The sequence below is a fragment of the Durio zibethinus genome, chromosome 22 (genome assembly GCF_047325235.1).
Source record: "Durio zibethinus cultivar Kanyao isolate XHJ-2024 chromosome 22, ASM4732523v1, whole genome shotgun sequence".
In the NCBI taxonomy this organism is placed as follows: domain Eukaryota; kingdom Viridiplantae; phylum Streptophyta; class Magnoliopsida; order Malvales; family Malvaceae; genus Durio; species Durio zibethinus.
In genome coordinates, this window is record NC_143183.1 from 21,535,081 (window position 1) to 21,554,064 (window position 18,984).

The 18,984-nt window shown below is 29.7% G+C and overlaps 2 protein-coding genes across 2 annotated transcripts; both read right to left on the reverse strand.

Moving 5' to 3' along the window:
* Window positions 1-10,631: 10,631 nt before the first annotated feature.
* On the reverse strand, window positions 10,632-11,238 carry LOC149512696 (major allergen Pru av 1-like). Its single transcript, XM_089751169.1, has 2 exons — window positions 11,055-11,238; window positions 10,632-10,927 (listed from the first exon to the last, which is right to left on the reverse strand). Exons 1-2 carry the CDS (start codon window positions 11,236-11,238, stop codon window positions 10,632-10,634), a joined length of 480 nt encoding a protein of 159 aa, XP_089607295.1.
* A 4,223-nt stretch (window positions 11,239-15,461) lies between these two features.
* LOC149512697 (major strawberry allergen Fra a 1-2-like) lies at window positions 15,462-16,068 on the reverse strand. Its single transcript, XM_089751788.1, has 2 exons — window positions 15,885-16,068; window positions 15,462-15,757 (listed from the first exon to the last, which is right to left on the reverse strand). Exons 1-2 carry the CDS (start codon window positions 16,066-16,068, stop codon window positions 15,462-15,464), a joined length of 480 nt encoding a protein of 159 aa, XP_089607914.1.
* Between the last annotated feature and the right edge of the window lie 2,916 nt (window positions 16,069-18,984).

The following is an 18,984-nucleotide window of genomic DNA, read 5'->3' on the forward strand; positions in this document are numbered from 1 at the left end:
TATTCAGTGGTGGAACAATTAAATAAGATGGCAGCATGAATCTCATTATTATCACTACTATTGAATTCAGAACCACATTGGAATGCCCTGCTGAAAGTGCTGAACCAGGCATACATGACACACAATATGTCTGTTGAGTATGTGAATCACCTAGCTAGAAACCTGGTCATGCCAAATTACATATCCTTTAGTGATGATAAGATTCTTCCAGAAGGAAAAGGAAGCATAAAGGCTCTTCATATCACTATCAAGTGTAAGAGCCATATTATAGCCAAGGTCATCATTGACAATGGTTCTGCTATTAACGTCATGCCTATGTCAACTTTGGTAAGGTTACTTATTGATTACTCATTTATGAAGGATAGCCAAATAGTTGTCCAAGCATTTGATGAGACTAGACAAGAAGTTTTAAGAGACATAGAGATGCCCTTGTAAATTAGGCCATGCACTTTCAATGTAAAGTTTCAAGTAATAGATATCTCTTCATCTTATAGTTGTTTGCTGGAAAAGCCATGGATTCACATGACAGGGGTTGTTCCTTCTATCTTGCACCAAAATATTAAGTTCAATGTGGAAGGTCAGTTAGTGGTAGTGTTTGGAGAAGAAGACATGTTGGTAACTCAACCTTTGAATACTCCATATGTAAAAGCTACTGAAGAAGCAATGTAATGCTCTTACCAATCCTTTGAGTTAGTCAACTCTGTGGTGAGGGACCTAAAAGCCAACAATGTTCAAAGATAGTGATGTGTCAGATCATTAATAAAGGTTGGTATCCTAGAGTAGGACTGGGTAAAAATTTACAAGGGATAAGGGAGCCTCTGATAATAATGGACAATAGGGAGAGATTGGGTCTTGGTTATGAAATAGAAGACTGGGAAATTAAGGGAAGACAAGCCAACAATATATGATACATGCTCTATCATATATATGCTCTATCATACCACCTGGCTCATAGCAAAATTGGATCCAATTAAATACATCTTTGAGAAATCTTCTCTGTCTAAAAGAATTGCTAGATGATAAGTAATGCTCTTAGAGTATGATATCATAAATATAAGCCAGAAAGTAATAAAATAGAGTGCCATAGTTGAGTTTCTCATAGATCGTGTTGTTGAGGATTATGAGCCAATGAGATTGAAATTTTTTTATGAAGATTTGATGACTATTTCCCAACTGAAAAAAGAAGGGCATGAAGAGAACCATTGGAAGATGTATTTTGATAGAGCTATTAATACCTTGGGACATAGAATTGGGATAATCTTGATTTTTTCAAAAGAACAATACTATCTTATAACAGCGAGGTTAAATTTCAATTACATAAATAACATCACTGACTATGAGGCATGTGTCATGGGTTTACAAGCTGCTATATACAGAAAAGTTAAAATACTAAAAATGTTTGGAGACTCAGCTCTAGTTATATATCAATTGAAAAGAGATAGGAGACGAGAGATTTGAAACTCATTCTATACCACAAGTATATCCTAGAGTTGATCAAGCAATTTGAAGATATTCAATTTGATCATTTACCTTGGGAAGAGAATTTGATTGCTGATGCCTTAGCTACTTTACCAATAATTGTTGAAATTAATGATAGTGCTGACATTCAACCTATTCGGTTAGATGTCAAGGACATACCGGCTCACTGCTCTAATGTAGAAGAGGAAAATGATGAAAAACCCTGGTATTATGATATCTTATAGTACATTAAAAATCGATAATACCCTATCTAGGCAACTGAAAATGATAAAAAGATCATCTAAAGACTAGCTATGAGTTTCTTCTTGGATAAAGATGTTCTCTACAAAAGAAGCCATAACCAAGTATTGTTAAGGTGTGTAAATAAGGCCGAAGCTAAAAAAATTATTGAGAAGGTGCATGATGAAATATATAAGACAGATGCCAATGAACATATGATGGTAAGACAGATTATAAGAGCAGGGTATTATTGGTTGACAATGGAGAGCGACTGTATTGACTACACTAAAAAATGTCATAAATGCCAGATTTATGTTGATAAGATTCATGCTTTGCCATTTGCTTTACATGTTTTGGCACTACTCTAACCATTCTCTATGTGGGGCATGGATGTTATTGGTCTTCTTACCCCAAAAGCTTCTAATGGGCATAGGTTTATTTTCGTGATGATAGATTACTTCACGAAATGGGTGAAAGCAGCATCATTTGGAAGTGTGACACGATCTATAGTCTGTAAGTTTATAAAGAGAGAAATCATTTATAGTTACAGATTTTCAAAGAGAATCATTTCAAATAATACCAAATTTTTGAATAGCAAGATGATGCAAGAAATATGTGCTCAGTATAAGATCAAGCACCATAATTCGGTGCCATACCATTCAAAAATGAATGGGACAGTTGAGGCAACTAATAAGAATATAAAAAAAATTCTTGAGAAGATGACTGATACTTATAAGGACTGGCATGAAAGTTACCATTTGCACTGTATACATATCGAACGTCAGTGCATACCTCTACTAGAGCAACTCTATTTTCTTTGGTTTATGGGATGGAAGCTGTATTGCTAGTAGAAGTAGAGATCCCATCTTTGAGGATCCCATCTTTGAGGATCCCATTTTTGAGGATTCTAAAGGAAGTTGAACTAGAATAGCCTAAATGGATTCGAGAGCACTATGAACAGTTAAATCTCATCAAAGAAAAGAGATTGATAGCATTGTGCCATGATCAACTATATCAAAGAAAAATGATGAGGGCTCATGATAAAAAGATTTGACCTCATTGTTTTCAAGAAAGGGAGTTAGTCTTGAAAAGAATTTCTCAGGTCAACATGATAATAGAGAAAAATGGACTCCGAATTGGGAAGGGCAATATGTCGTGAAACGAGCTTTCTCTAGTAAAACGTTGATATTGACTGAGATGGATGAAAATGGTCTATCTCATCCTATAAATTCTGATGCTGTGAAGAAGTATTATGCTTGAGAAAAAATAAAAAAATAAAATAAAAAAAGAAAAAAAAAGACTCAAGGCGAAAACCCTAAAAGGGCGGTTTGAGTCAAAAAGGGGTTTATCTAAGTTGAAAACCTGAAAAGGTAGCTTAGATAAAGAGAATACAACATCAAATTTGAAAGTTCATTAGCAAAAAAACTAGCATGTTTTGAGAAGCTCTAAGTTGTTGAGTGCATTGGGTGGTTGAATTTTTGGAAAAAGACTTCAAGATATGTTATCATGATGTCGAATTGTTTATTTTTTGGGCTTTGATGCCATATACACTTTGTAATTCTTTTTCCAACTGGCCAAGTTTGCTAATAAAAGACATTTCATTTTATTCTTTGTGTGTCTCTTTTGTTAATTATTTCCTAGCCATTCTTATTCTTTCTTTTCAATACCTTATAATGGAGGAAATGTGTGCAGGCATTCATGCTTTTTGAGATTGAAATAATAATTGATAAATGAATAATAGCATGAAAGATTTTTACATTACATTGGAAAGGTTGAGAGTGATAAAGGCAAATTTGAAATGTTTAGTTCTTGATAAGGACATTGAATTTGGAAAGAGATTTCTTGAAAAAGAGAAGATGAGAATTAAATGAGGAAAATGATTAAAAGTTACATTGATTTAGTCCTAGTACTTGAATATTGAGGGATTTGGGGCCCAAGAAAAGAGCTTGAGAAACTTGAGTACCACAATTGAATGAGAATTAATTAACCAACATTTACATAGCATGCATTGCATTTTTAAATGTCTAGTGCATAGCGTACACTGCACTTGAAAAGGTATGGCACAGGGATGTTCCAAGATCCCACGTGAAGAAGATAAATATGAAAACTTTTTTATGAAAGAGCTTCTAATCCTCAAAAAGCTTGCAAGGTAAGATTTTAATCCTTGAAATAGGATATTTTTCAATATTAGGAATGATTTGTAAGACCTTCGAGCATAATCTTCTAAAATTCCTTCAAACATGATTTATAACTCCTTTGGACATGAGTGTCAAAGAGCAATTTATTTTCCCAAAGTTCTGTTGCCTCTATTTAGAGGAGCAATTTATTTTTCTCCAAGTCATTGAGCCTCTGTTTAGAGGAGCTTTGTTTACTTTTTCAAAAAAAAAAATCATGAATTTGTTGGGATGATCACGTTGCAAGGTGTCTACGTCTTTGCACAATTCCTATTTCACAAAAAATATGTAAAGAAGGGTAGCTGTAGACACCCAGTTTGGTCCAGGCCTGAATCAATTGGGCCTAGTCCAAATGGGGTAGATTGAATAATTTTTTTATTTTCATTTTTATTTTTTATTTTCTTGGTTTCTTTGTTCTGAATTTTGTTTTCATTTTTTATATATAATTTTTTTTCTTTTCTTCTAGAAGATGATGAAAAATTATCAAAAATTTGGGGTGGTAGGGTTGGACTGGGATTCAAGGATTGATAATCTTAAATCCCAATCAAAAAAGGAATTAGCATTGATCAGAAACTCTTTTGATAAATGCCTATAAATATAAGCTTGAATAGAACAAAAGGATACACATGATACAAAGAAAACAGAAACAAAAAGGGTTTTAAATAGTATAAATAGTTTAAGGATTTTTAGGAATTTTTTTTGAATTGTTGGTTTTTTTTTTCTAGAAAATTTTTGGAAAAATTCCAGAATCCAATCAATTTTTCGGTAACCTTTTCGGCCAACTTTGAATTTTTCGGGGAGATTTTTCAGTTTTTGATATTTTTTCAGATTTTGGTAGAAATTCAACCGAATTCTATAATTTTATAGAGAAAAGAAAGAGAGAAAAAAAGGAAGAGAGAGAGAAAGAAGGGATAAATCTGAAGAAAGATCAAATTTTAGCCTTATATACCAACGTAAAACAATGACATTTTGGACGTTAGTAGATATCCAAGATCCACGCATTTATGTCTGGCTAACCCGACCCAATCGTGACCCAATTTGTTAACCTGGGTTTCAGCCAATCCATTCCAGTCGAGTCGAGCTGAGCCGAGTCTTTGAGTCATGCTTCTGAGCCATTTCTTCTACCTTGAGCCAAGCCGTTTCTTTTTTGTATTTTTTTAATTAATTTTTTTAATTTTTTTCTTTTATTTATGTGTTTATTTTTTTAGTATTTTTGCATGATTTAATTTAACAAAAAAATAATAAAAATAAAAATTTTGAGAATAAATATTAATTATCCAATGATGGAATTTATAAAAACTTAAAATGATAAATTTTTATAAAATTCTTAGATGAAAATTTTGTCTAAATTTGGCCCAAATGGTGGAATAATTTAGATAAAGTTTCAATAACAATGATTAATATTTATTTTTAAACCAAAAAAATTAAAAAATATAAAAAACATAAAAGTATAAAAAACTTTGAAATTAAATACGAATTACCCAAAGATGATATTTTTAGAAATTTCAAATGATAAGTTCCTAAGAAATCTCTAGGTGAGAAATTTTCTCTAAATTTGGCCAAAATTGTGGAATAATTTAGATGAAATTTCAATATAAGTAATTTTATTCTTTTCCAAATAAAAATTTTGATTGAAAATATTTGATAATTATCCAAGGATGAGAATCTTAGAAATTTCAAATGATAAATTTTCTAAGAAATCTCTAGGTGAGAAATTTCTTTAAATTTGTCCCAAATGATGGAATAATTTAAATGAAATTTCAAAAAAAATAATTTTCATATTATTTTCTTTCTAAGAAAAAAAGAGAAATAATAAAAAAAAAAAAAGAATTTCTACATAGGCCCAAATTGTGGAAAATTTAGAAATTTTCAAAAAAAATATATATTTCTAATTTAGCCCAAATTGTGGAATAATTAGATATATTTTCAACAAAAAAATAAATTAACAAAAATTTTTCCAATGACAGAGCCTTTTCAAGATATCAAATGGGATTCTTGAATACTCTCAAGGTGATGAAGTATTTTTTTTAAGAGTTATACCAGATTGATGGATAATTTTAAAAATTATTTCCAATATTTAACATAAATTTGAAACCATTAGACTCAAGATCCTAGGATAAATTTAAAATAAAATGATATCATCTTTAGGATGGGCATTTGGGGGGTGCTATAACCTTCCTCACATGCAACCGACTCCTAAACCCTGTTCTAGTTAGTAAACCTGAACCTGTTCTTTTAGGGACTTTTAGTCAAGCTTAGGAGTTCCTTAAAACGATAGATTCCTCAGGTGGCCAATTACACCTAGTAAAAAATATTAGTGGCGACTTCATTCATTTGTTAAGTCCAGTTATAGATTTTTGGATCTATATGTTATGACACCAGATTCGAAAAGCTTTCAAGTTTCGCAGAGGTTCTATATTTGCAAGAATTTTAGTTTTTAGAGGTTCCAAATTCACAAAGGTACCAAGTTTCACAAAGGTTCTAGATTCGTAAAACTTTTAGATTCACAAGGAACTAAGTTTTGCAAGAACTTCAAGTTCGTAAAGGCTTCAAGTTCACAAGAGTTTCAAGTTCTCAAGAATTTCAGGTTAGCAAGAACTTCAGGTTTGCAAGAATTTAATATTCGCAAGAATCTAAGGTTTGCAAGAATTTTCAAATTCGTAAAAAATTCAACTTCGTCATTGTAAAGATTACCAAACTGTAATGCAAGATTCAAATATTCACATTCAAAGAATTTTTGTTAGTGAGTCACATCCAAAATTCAAATTTTCATATTTGAAAAATTTACGGATTCACATTAAAGGTTTTAAGGCTCACCTCTAGAATTCAAAAATTCTCATTTGAAAATTTTCAGGATTTTACATCCAATTTTTCAAAGATTCATTCAAAAAATTTTAGAGATTCATATCCAAGGTTTCAAAGGTTCTTTTTCAAAAACTTTATGGCTTCATATTCAAGGATTCTCATTCGAAAAAATTTTAAGGTTTCACATCCAAAATTTCAAAGACTCACATTCGAAAAGCTCCTTTCAACAAAGGCTTTATAACTTTATAAGTTTGGAAAGTTTTCTTTATCCAAAAATCTCAACATGAAAGATCTTCCTAATTCGAGGAATCAAAAGTCAAATATTTTCTCCCAACAATGACAAATGTCATGCAAATAATGCAAATGCCTTCTAAATGATGCAAATGCAACAACCCTTATTCTCACTGAATGATACAAATACAAATGTCATACAATAATTCAAATGTTCCTTACATGATGTAAATGCATGCCCCAACCATGATAGAAATACAATTATCAAGGATTTAAATACAATGTAAACACAATGTATGTAATGCAGATGTTAATACATCAATGCCATGAAATTCCAATTGTAGTAACAAGGTTCTCAAAACTCCCACATTCATTTATTTATCATTATTCTAATACATGACAAATATAATACATTTTCTCAATTCATCTAGGGGATGCAAACTTCGTAAAGAATAAGGAAAATGAGTATTCATTAAAGAAAATTTAGTCAAAAACAAATCAAGGATGAATAAAAGTAAAATATTACGAAAATAGAGTATTAACATCTAGAATAATGATTATTCAAATAATTCTAAACTCTAATTCAGAATTCTTTCTAAAAAACACATTCCATCGGTATTCTCAATCTGTAAGCCAATCATTATCCATATTCTTAGGATCCTCAAATGAAACTGTTTTCCCGAATCTCTATTTTTACTTAACTCACCCTTTTGAGTTTTTAGTTTAAGTTTTCCTTTTACCTCATTTTTTTTTATTTTTGCACATCTTTTTTTTATTTATTTTTTCCCTTTATCCATTAGTGACACTTTGATCAAAATCTCAAACAATCTAATGGTAAACCTATTTTGGTTCAAATTATGATTCTCTAATTCGAGTATTCATATTTGATCAAAATGAATTTTTAAAAGACGTAATGTAGGTTAGGGTGAGGGGTTATGAAAGAAATGGATAAAATAAGCCGAAAATGTATTTGAAGGGTAATCAAACCAAGGATAATTTTTTTTTCATGTAAAACACCTTGATATTTTGCCCTATCAATTTCTTATTCTTTTTTTTTCTTTTTTTATTTTTTCAATTTTCATCATTTTTCAAGAAAGATTTAAGCATCAAAAGGGTTTGCCCCTAAAATCACTAAGGATACCAACTTTTCAAGCTTATCAAACTGTGCCCTAGTGTAGGGTGATCCTTGTATAAGGTTCCTTGAAAGAAAATTTTAACAAAACTCAAATAGGGTAGCAAAGGATAATTTTACTCTTTTTGTGAATGATAGAAGAAATATGGTTATTTCTCATCTTAAATATGAATACTCATAATGAAAAACATTCATTGGCCAAAAACAAAGATTACATTTTGCATCAACTTCATCTTTCAATGAGCAAAATTCTTTGCTAATTTATCTTATTTTATTTAGCAATCCCAATGGATCAACAATCTTAATTTATCAATCATATCATCATGAATGAAGTTTTCAAAATCAAATCTTGAATTATTATCATGACTGTCTAAACATTCATTATTTGAAATCAAAGAATGGATATGAAAAAAAAAATGAGAAGGTAAAAGTATATAACAGTAATTTATACGAAATAGAAAATATCATGAAAATGCACCATATCTGTCATTTTTATTAAAATGATGAAAAAAAAGATAGAATTCAAATACATAAAAACAAATCATCATTATGAAGAAATGATGAGATAATATGCAGTTTCAATCAACCTTCTCAAAATTATGCCTCTGGGTGATCAAGCAAAAGACCTTTGTGGACATTTAGCTCTCCTAATTCATTTAAGCTCACCAAGATTGCTCGAATCAAACTTTACACTTTATGCTTGAAAACAGGGTAAGTTTTTATAGAGTGACCCATATTCCCATTATCGTAATCATATGTGGCATTAACATTATACTATATGGGATAGGGTGGCCTCAATGGTTCTAAAAGAATTAGAGATACTAAGTCATTCTTAACTAATTCTAAAAATAGCTCAGTACAAGTTATAGGGATAAGATCAATGTGAGCTCTCTCTTGGTTGCCCCTAGAGCTTCCTGAACTACTCACTTAATTGTTAGGCCTTGAAACTGGTGTATTAACAAAACTAAGCCCATATACTGGTGCTTGAAAAACTAGTTGATAAGGACTTGGGAAGATGTTATTCATGGTTGAGTAATGAGGCTAGTAAGAGACTTGTAAAATATTACTAATTGTCGAGTAGTAAACAGAATGAACATATGGTGGATATAAAGCATAACCTCTAAATTATTGCCCTTCAAAACTCATAACTTGGGTTTCAGCTTCTTTTTTTTATTTTTTTTTGGGCATCCCCCATTTTTTGGTATTACTGGCTTTTTTTTCTTCAGGTTTGCTACTCTTGACAATATTTTCAATAATCTCCCCTAAAATTACCATGTTAGTAAAGTTTTTAGTTTTGTTCCCTATCATCTTTTCATAATAGAGCGAATTCAAAGTACTCACAAATAGAACTGTTGTCTCTTTTTCAATCAATGGTGGTTAGACCTAAGCAATTATATCCTTCCACGATTGGGCATATTCTTTGAAAGACTCTGTTACTTTCTTCTTCATGCTTTGTAAAAAAAGGTGATTAGGGGGCTAAGTCAATGATGTGGTGACATTGGTTAATAAATAGCTGAGCAAGCTCATACCAAAAGCAAATGTGAGTTCGATCTAGCTAAACATATCACCTTACAACTGAGCCAATAAAGCTGTCTTGGAATACATGCATCAATAGCTTTTCATCATTGTTGTAGGTAGCTATTTTTCAATAGTACATGGTGACATGAATTGTCAGACACTTACTACTATTGTACTTCTCAAACTCTGAAACTTTAAAATTTGAAAGAATCAGAACATCTTAGACCAAACAAAGGTCGACAACATCTATGGAGCCATAAAAATCTATCACTTCAACAACTAGCAACCTCTCCTCAAACATGTTCATCTTGTAATCACCTTTTGAATCTACCAAAGCCTCAACCATTTTCAATTTCTCTTTTGGGACATCTAAATTAGGAACTTAGATCGGTGCAACTAACTTTCAACAAGGGCAAGGTTATTGTAGCTTTGGACATTCTCTTTGCTAGGTGTGGGCAGCATTTTTTAGCAAATATAGCCTATCGAAAATGCAAACTGTTGTGATAGAAAGCTTGGAGTGAATTGGGCCTGATATGGGCCATAACCTGGAGGATATAGAGGATCAACAATGTTATGTGAAATATCATCTCCTATCACTTTTCCTTTATTCAACTTGCCCAATACCTTAGGGATTTTGTTCAGCTCTCCCTTAATCCCAATGCAAAACATCAATTTCTCACAATTACAAATGTTCGAAGTAAAACTTTACTTATATAAAAGCTAATTTTTACACGATTAAAAAGAATTAAAAAAAATTACAATAATAATTTGAAATAAAAGTTTATGTAGTTATAAATCAATATATAAAATTTTATTTAAGTATAATAAAAATTATAAGAGTATCTTTAAATAAAATAATAAAATTTTAAAAAAACTTTAATATTTTAACCTTTAGACATCTACAAGGAAAAAAGAAAGGTTGGATCAACAAATAATTACATTTGACGATGTGGCCTTTAGTCATCAAAACAGACTGCAAAATTTCAATATATAATAAGATGAAGGCACATGTGCATTCCACATTGTATGATCATTAAAGCGGATGCTTTCTCAAATTCTTAATATTAGGATTTTTAGTAGGCATCAAGATTTGCCAAAAAGTAGGGTTCAATGGTCTTAAACATTCCCGAGGCCTTTTTTTTGCCTGCCTTGATTCCTTCTTCCTTGAGCTCAAAGTCTCCAATGGTGTAATACTTACTAGTAGTCTTACATATGGATCCCCTAGCTGCAAAGGGTTTTAATTTGGTCTCATAAGTTATTTTCTCAAGAGTGTTCATCAAAGCATTGCCTTCAATTATACTGTAACTATATACAAAATTTTCTTTGTCTAGTGCTTCTATCTTCTGCTTCGCATAATTGAATTGGCTTCCTACAAGATGAAAGGAAAATATTAAGCTTTTGTTACACAAATAAAAAAATAAAAAAAGAGCTTTACTTGTAAGTTCTAATTCAATATATTATTCAAAGTATTTAGTTGCATGTATAAATTAACTAACCTTCTCCAAAAGTAACTTTCTTGATGCTCCCAGGCTCACCATTGCCTTCAATATACTCAACACTCTTAAAAGCCTGAGGAACAACCTCGGGAATGAGCTTGTCACCATCAAGGATACAAGCCTTAAACATCTTGGCTGGTGGGATTAAAGTAACAACCTCAGATTCATAAGTGAAAACACCCATATTTGATTAATAAAATATATTAAGTTAAATTATATTGAAATTTAAACTAGGATTTTGAAAATGTTCAAAATTAAACAATACAAAAGAGAGAAAAGAGGATGATGAACTTATTGTTTGAGGTGTGAGGAAGAAACTGAGAACTAGATGGTATTTATAAACTGCATTTGAGGTTGAAAATTTTAATTTCTTCATTTTTTTTGTTGGATATATCCAACTAGTCACTACTTTTCAAAGAATTTGCAATAGTCAAAAGAAGCATCCTGCATTAGAACTTTTCATAGTAAATCTCCAATTGGTCATTTTTGTTCCAATTCCTTTACTATGTATTTGCTTGATTTTTTTATTGAAAATTCTTACATATATGCGTAGAAAGAAAAATATAGGGAATAATCAAATGTGCTGATAGGGAACTTCGAATTTGACTAATTACATGGATAATATTGTTTAATTAAGTACTTTTATTTTTTCCTTAAACAAATAATCTATTAAATTTCTAGCATTTATGATATTAATTGGTTTAGACATGGCTAAAATGATAAAATATATATATCTTGAATTTTATCATTTTATTTAAATAAGCTCCTATATTTTTATTATACTCAAATAAATTTTTAACTTTTAATTTGTATTCAAATAAACTCTTAATATTTAATTTATACTTAAATTAGTCGTTAACATAATACATAATAATACAAGTAAGATGTTAGTTTCTCACTATAAAAAATGCTTGAAATAAAACCCTTACTTATATAAAAATTTAATTTTTACATGATTAAAGAGAACTAAAAAAAAAATTGCAATAGAAATTTGAAATAAAAGTTTATTTAACTGTAAATCAAAATATAAAAGTTTATTTAAGTAAAAGAAAATTTATAAGAGTTTATTTAAATAAAATAATAAAATTTAAGAATTTTTTCAATATTTTAATCTTTAGACATCTATAAGAAAAAAAAAGTGTTGGAATAGTGATTCAAATCTCATAACAGATTTGTTTGAGATTGATTAAATTTTGCTTAATGGATAAAAAGCTTACAGAAGAAGAATTCTAAAAAAAAAAAATCTTTGATAGGTAAGTTAATATGCTTATAAATATATGAAATTTTTATAGGTGTTATAATGTATAGATCTGTAGACCTATAGCTAGACCTAATCGTAGGAGTCACCATCAATATTTTTTATTAAGGTATTATTAGTCACCTAACTGAATTTATCTTTTTTTAAAGAGAAATCCCAAACTTAACTTAGATATCTTTAAAAAGTAGATTTTTTGTCTACGAAACTAAGACTAAATCCGAGAGTACAGTTATGTGTAAGGAAAATTATAGCATTCTCACAACACCTATCAAATGATGTAACAGTTTGATTCATATTATCCAAGCCTTAAAATATGTTTGTAATTTACTTAATAAATTTAATATTGAAAATTATTCTTAAAAGTACTCTAATCATTTGGTAGCAATTTAAGATAATTTTCTTACATAAGGAGTATTCATAAAGAATCATGTCTCACTCTGAAGAGGCTACATCATCGAATTTATTAATATATTTTCTAAGAAATCATTTTTTTGAAATCAATCAATAAAATATTCCAATTGTTTGGTAAGATTTATAACAATGCATATCCCACAATCGTTTGGTGAGATTTTTGTTGAAAATCTATTTATGAAAATTTTTTAAAAAAAAGTTATTAAATTCTCTAATAATTTGATAAAATTTAGCAAAAATTTGAATCCCTCAATTATTTGGTAAGATTATAAATAATTTTTTTCTTAAAATTCATCAAGAAATTCTCCAATCGTTTAGTAGAATTCATAATTAAAAATTAAAATCCTCCAATCAATCGGTAGGATTAAAAAAATATTTTTCTTTTTTTAAAATAAATAAATAAATAGAATTTACAAGTAAAATAAAAAAATCCAATTATAAATTAAAAAAATAATTGAAATTTAAATAAATAACTTAAGATAAAAATAAAAAATAAAATAATTACCAAAGAGGAAAGCTTGGATCGGCTTAGCTTAGAGGATGCAGCCCAAGACATAGAGGATCGCTTGAAGGCCACAGCTCCAAGCTTGGCTCGACTTCACATCACAGTTCAACACCTGCAACTAGAATAGATCATATGCTATGAGTTTGGTTGGCACACAAATCTTGAAGGATTTTAATTGATCCAAACGACATCGTTTTCCTCCAATATAAAAGCCCAAATTTTCTTTTTTTCTTAGATTTCCTTCATCCCTTCTCTCTCTTCCCTATCTTTTGTCTGTCTCTCTCTCTAAGAAGCTATTGAATACCAGCTAGAAACCCCAACAAAACCTAAACCAGGGCAATTATTTCTAGAAAACGACGACAGAAACTTCAAAGTTTGTCGAGAAATTGATCAAAAACTTCAACAACCCAAAAAACTTCCTAGATTTTTTTAGAAACCTAGATTTTCCCTAAATTTGCCAAAAACCCATAGACTAAATTGATTCCCTTTTTTCTTGTTTTCCCTAAATCTAAACTCTCGTAAGTCTTTAGATTTCTTTTTTGCGTACTGCTTGATTTTTCTTTATATCCCTCTCTATTGAATCTAGGTTTGTATTTATAGAGTTTCAAATTATAAGAACTTTAAACTAAAAAGAGTTTCAATTTTTTTTTAATTCAAACTTCAAACTTTAATTTAATCTAAACTTTATAATTCAAAGAAACAGTCCCAGACATATTCAACCACCCCCAAACTTTCTTAATTTTTCCTTTTTCATTTTTTTATAACATTTACTAAAAAGAAAACATATCAAATAGTTACAACTCCAGACAAATTGTGATGTCTACAATAGAGTTAGGTATGAGAAAAATATGTAAGAAAATTATAGGGTTTTATAGGATAGACAACCCATAGGACTACTGGAAATTTATGTCTTATTGGTATGTATATTTAAATATTTGTGAGTGGACTCATGAAAACTGAGAGAGTGCACATTGATATGGTGCATTAGTGCAGTATGTATTTATTTGTATTGAGAATACTCCATATAAGTAAAGGAAATTGAGAGGGTCTATGAGTATTAATAGTAAGTGAGAAAGATTTGATGTATATTTGTAATTCTTTATAACTATTAAATCTTTTCTCTCATCCATGGACGTAAGTTAGTTGGATTGAACCACGTTAAATTTTTATTTCTTATATGGTTGATTAATCGTTTGATTTTACTTCTGCTGACTTAATTGGATTAGAACTTTTTGCCTAACATAAAGAAAGGTTGGATCAAGAAATAATTACATTTGACGGTGTGGCCTTTGATCATCAAAACAGACTGCAAATTTTCAATATAATAAGACAAAGGCAATTTTTTTTTAACAAAAGCAGTCGCAGTAAAAATATAAGGAAAAATATACGAAATTTAAAATTTAAATTTATAGAATGTTAAAAATAATTATATAAATTAAGTTAGTTAAACTCTGATTTTAACGAAGGCAACTTTGATTTTCTAGTTTATTATCCTAAGTGAAAAGAAAAACTAAAAGAATATGTGTATATATATATTCCTGCCATTCTAAATTATTTTAGTGTTATTAATTTTCATGGAATTAAGAAAGTTTTGAATTTAGTGTATTTAATATTAAAATTTAAATTTAAATTTCATTCAAGTATCCTGAAAAGCAAAAGGGAAAAGGAAAACAAACGAAACATAAAGTCAAGTTACGGCACAAGATTGGACGTCAATATTTATTGCCTTGTTCATACTACCTGGCATTCAAACAAAGAATTTTTATTAATCGATCTCGTAAAAGTTATCATGTAATTTTAATTTCAATTTAACTACAATCACGAATTTCTAACTTTCCGGACAAAATGTCCAAAAAGAACTAGTTTACGCGTCAGAATTAGTCTCACATTTCTTCTAAAACTTGACTTTGTTATGTTCAGGATATATAACTAGTAAATCTTGAAAGATGAAGATAATGCACTCATCATTTTCAATGGATAGCTTGATCGCAAAACAACTTTTAATTTAAAGCTAAACACATTCGATACTCCTTTATTTATTACTGGCAGTTGACATTTTCAGTTCAAGCTTCCTGGTAGTCAGGACAAACTGTGAACTCTTATTAGCAATATGAAGGTCATATGGACCAACAACTGCTAAAACTAGAAACTTAAAAAAAAAAAGGTACATATGCATTCCACATTGTATGATCATTGAAGTGGACGCTATCTCAAATTCTCAATATTGGGATTTTTAGTAGGCTTCCGGATTTGCCAAGAGGTAGGCTTCAATAGCCTTGAACATTCCCGAGGCCTTTTCTTTGCCTGCCTTGATTTCCTCTTCCTTGAGCTGTAAGTCTCCAATGGTGTAATACTTACTAGTAGTCTTACATATGGATCCCCCAGCTGCAGAGGGTTCTAATTTGGTTTCGTAAGTGATTTTCTCAAGAGTGTTCATCAAAGCATCTCCTTCGATTATACTATAACTACACACAAAATTTTCTTTGTCTAGTGCTTCTATCTTCTGCTTTACGTGATTGAATTGGCTTCCTGCATATAGAAAGGCAAATATTAAGCTTTTGTTTCACAAATTAAAAAAAAAAAAGGGAACTTTACTTGTAAGTTCTAATTCAATATATTATCCAAAGTATTTAGTTGCAAGTATAAACTAACTAACCTTCTCCAAAAGTAACTTTCTTGATGCTGCCAGGCTCACCATTGCCTTCAATATACTCAACACTCTTAAATGCCTGAGGAACAACCTTGGGAATGAGCTTGTCACCGTCAAGGATACAAGCCTTAAACATCTTGGCTGCTGGGATTGAAGTAACAACCTCAGATTCATAAGTGAAAACACCCATGATTCTTGTGATTTGAGAAATGATCAGAGGAGGGGTGAAAATAGAATTGATTGATATTTTGCAAGGAGATTTTTGAGGTGTGGAGATGCGAACCTGAAGCCATTGTATTTGTAGAGTAAGAATGAAGACTAATCTAGAAATTAAGCACCTAAAAAAACTTGCACTTGATTCTGGTTTTTGTACTGATCTTACATATTCTTCAATATGCAACAGACAAGCTTACTATAAGAACAAATTTATGGATCTTGAAAGCAGTCAACATCAGAAGACGATTAAAAGGAAAGAACTGTAATATTTTAAGCACAGAAGACCTTGGATTCAAGTGCTTGGACTGTTAGGGACTCGTAGGTATGTGGTAAATTGTAATTATAACGATTAAATAATCAGTTAATATTCTCTAAAAGGCAATAAAGATGTCTTTGTCAACTCAAAAGATTAATGAAAGAAAATATAATTTGCAAAATGTTGCAGGAAAACTGCAAAATGAATCCCAATATCAAGTACAACCTTGATTTCTAGTATATGTTTTTCCTTTCATATATATGAGATAATAAACTCAAACTTATCTTTTTATTACAGTGAAAACACAGATGATCATAGCCAGAGACCACCACTCTCACTACGCAAAGTGAAATACCAAAATCACACCATTAAAACTTAGCTGACATGAAGAACAGCAAGCAGGAGCTGATAGTAACCTAGTTGTAGAGATGAGGATTTGCCAAGAGGTAATCGTCATAATGTATAGATTTGTGGATCTATAGTTAGATATAGACTAAAGGAGTCACCACCAATCTTTTGTTTTAAGGTGTGAGTGGTTACTAGACAGAATCTGTCACATTTAAAGAGGAATCTCAAGATTAACTTAGTTATTTTTAAATAGTAAATTCTTATTCACGAAACCAAAATTTAGGTCCGAAAGTATGGTTATACATGAGGAAGGTTATAGCATCCTCATAGCACCTATCCAAAAAATGGTACCAGTTTGATTTCAAGTTATCCAAATCTTAAAATATATTAAAAATTTATCAAATAATATAATATTTAAAATTTTTCTTAAATTACTCCAATATATTGGTAATAATTTAAAAATATTCCTTCATCTTAGGAGTATTCAAGGAGATTATTTGTTATACTTTGAAGAGGATTTGTCGTCAGATTCATTTAATTTTACTCATAGAAATAAAAATTTATAAACCGAATTTATGACAAAAAATATCATCCAATCTGTTGGTAAGACTTTTTGTTGAAAATTATCCTCCACTCTGATGAGAGGATTTTTATGTAAAATAAAACAGGAAATCTTTTATTTTTTAAACTTGATTTTTTTGAAAATTATAAGACTCTCTAATATGTTAGTAAAACTTTATTTTGGAAAAATATTGGCCATCCAATTTGTAGATAAAACTTTTTTTAAAATAAAAAAAAGTTATAAGTTTTCTAATATGTTGGTAAAACTATATTTAAAAAAAAAATTGATTCCCTTCCAATATGTTGATAAGGCTTTTATTTTAATATTTTTTTAAAAAAATATATTTAAAAATAATAAAAAATCAAATAAATAAATAAAATAGCTAAATAAAAAAAAACTTAAAGTAGTCTCAGCTAAGTGGCTGGGCTGCATGGCTTACTAGAATAAATCCTCACAATTCTAGATTCTACAAAGAATTCCACAAAAAAACTTATTGCCAAAAATCATATCTTTTTTCTAAATGATGTTTCTTTCCTTTTTTTCTCAAGAGTTTTTGCATAATCATTTTCTCCATCCTTGTTCTTTGTCTGCCTTAGAACAATTTATAAGGATTTTCTAGTAAAAAATTTTAGGGTTCCATTGATTGTCAAGAATTTTTAAAAAATTTTAAAATCTCTTTAATTTAAGTAAAATCAATTTAACAAAAGCCCTAACGTCGATGCTCTATGATCCTTTTTTATTTGATTTCTTATTTCATGCCAGTTAAAAAAAATCCAAAAATTCCTCTTTGCTCAATTCTTGTGCAAGATTTTCAAAAAATTTTGTTTGATTTTCTTTTTTATTTATTTAGTTTTTATAAAAGAATAAATGAACAAATAAAAATAAAAATATTTGTTGGGGCGAAGCCCACATCAAAATAACATACATTGGGTTCAAAGCCCAACAATCTCAACAAAATTTAAATCAAGAATTTGGATGCACACCCCGAATGAAATGAGATGTCTACAGTTGCCCTCTTTGCACATTTTCACAAAACAGAAATGATGTAAAGATATAAACAACCATTGAGTATGGTTCAACTTAAGCAATTTTAAAAGAATGCGATTTTTAAAAAAATTTAAAAGGTTCCTCTAAACAAAGGCATAAAGCTTAAAAATTTTGATAACTCTTCTAAACAGAGGTTCAACAAATTAAACTCCTCTATATAGAGGCAAAGAAATCTAAATTAAGAAATGTGCTCTTCTATACATAGGCTAAACAACTTTAAAATAAGAAATGGGCTCCTTTATACAGAGACTGAGCAACTTTCAAATTAAGAAATGAGCTTCTCTATATAAAAGCTAAAACAACTTTAAATTAAAAAATGGGTTCCTTTATATAGAGGTTAAACAATTTTAAAAACTTTAAATAGAAAATGTTAAAACACATCCATTCACCCAAGTCTAGAAAAATTTTAGCTTGAAATCCAAATATTCATAACTTGAAAATTCAAGGGTCCACAAACTACAAAGATTCATAAGGTTCCATAAAAAATTTTGAAAAATTCCAATTCTCCAAAATTTGTAAAAAATTCGCAATGATTTCAAAATTCACTAAAAGTCAAGATTTGCAAAGGTTTGCAAGAATTTTAAGTTTCACAAAGATTCCAATAGTTTGTAAATGATTCAAGATTCTCAGAGATTCTAAATTCACAAAGATTTCAAGTTTCGTATAGGTTCCAGATT

What these genes read in the sequence shown, in the direction of transcription:
- LOC149512696 (XM_089751169.1), bottom strand. Translation starts at nt 11,238, where the DNA reads ATGGGTGTTTTCACTTATGAATCTGAGGTTGTTACTTTAATCCCACCA. An exon ending in GAAAGTTACTTTTGGAGAAG is followed by an intron (nt 10,928 to 11,054) that starts GTTAGTTAATTT and finishes TTCATCTTGTAG; the next exon opens with GAAGCCAATTCAATTATGCG.
- LOC149512697 (XM_089751788.1), bottom strand. Translation starts at nt 16,068, where the DNA reads ATGGGTGTTTTCACTTATGAATCTGAGGTTGTTACTTCAATCCCAGCA. An exon ending in GAAAGTTACTTTTGGAGAAG is followed by an intron (nt 15,758 to 15,884) that starts GTTAGTTAGTTT and finishes TTCTATATGCAG; the next exon opens with GAAGCCAATTCAATCACGTA.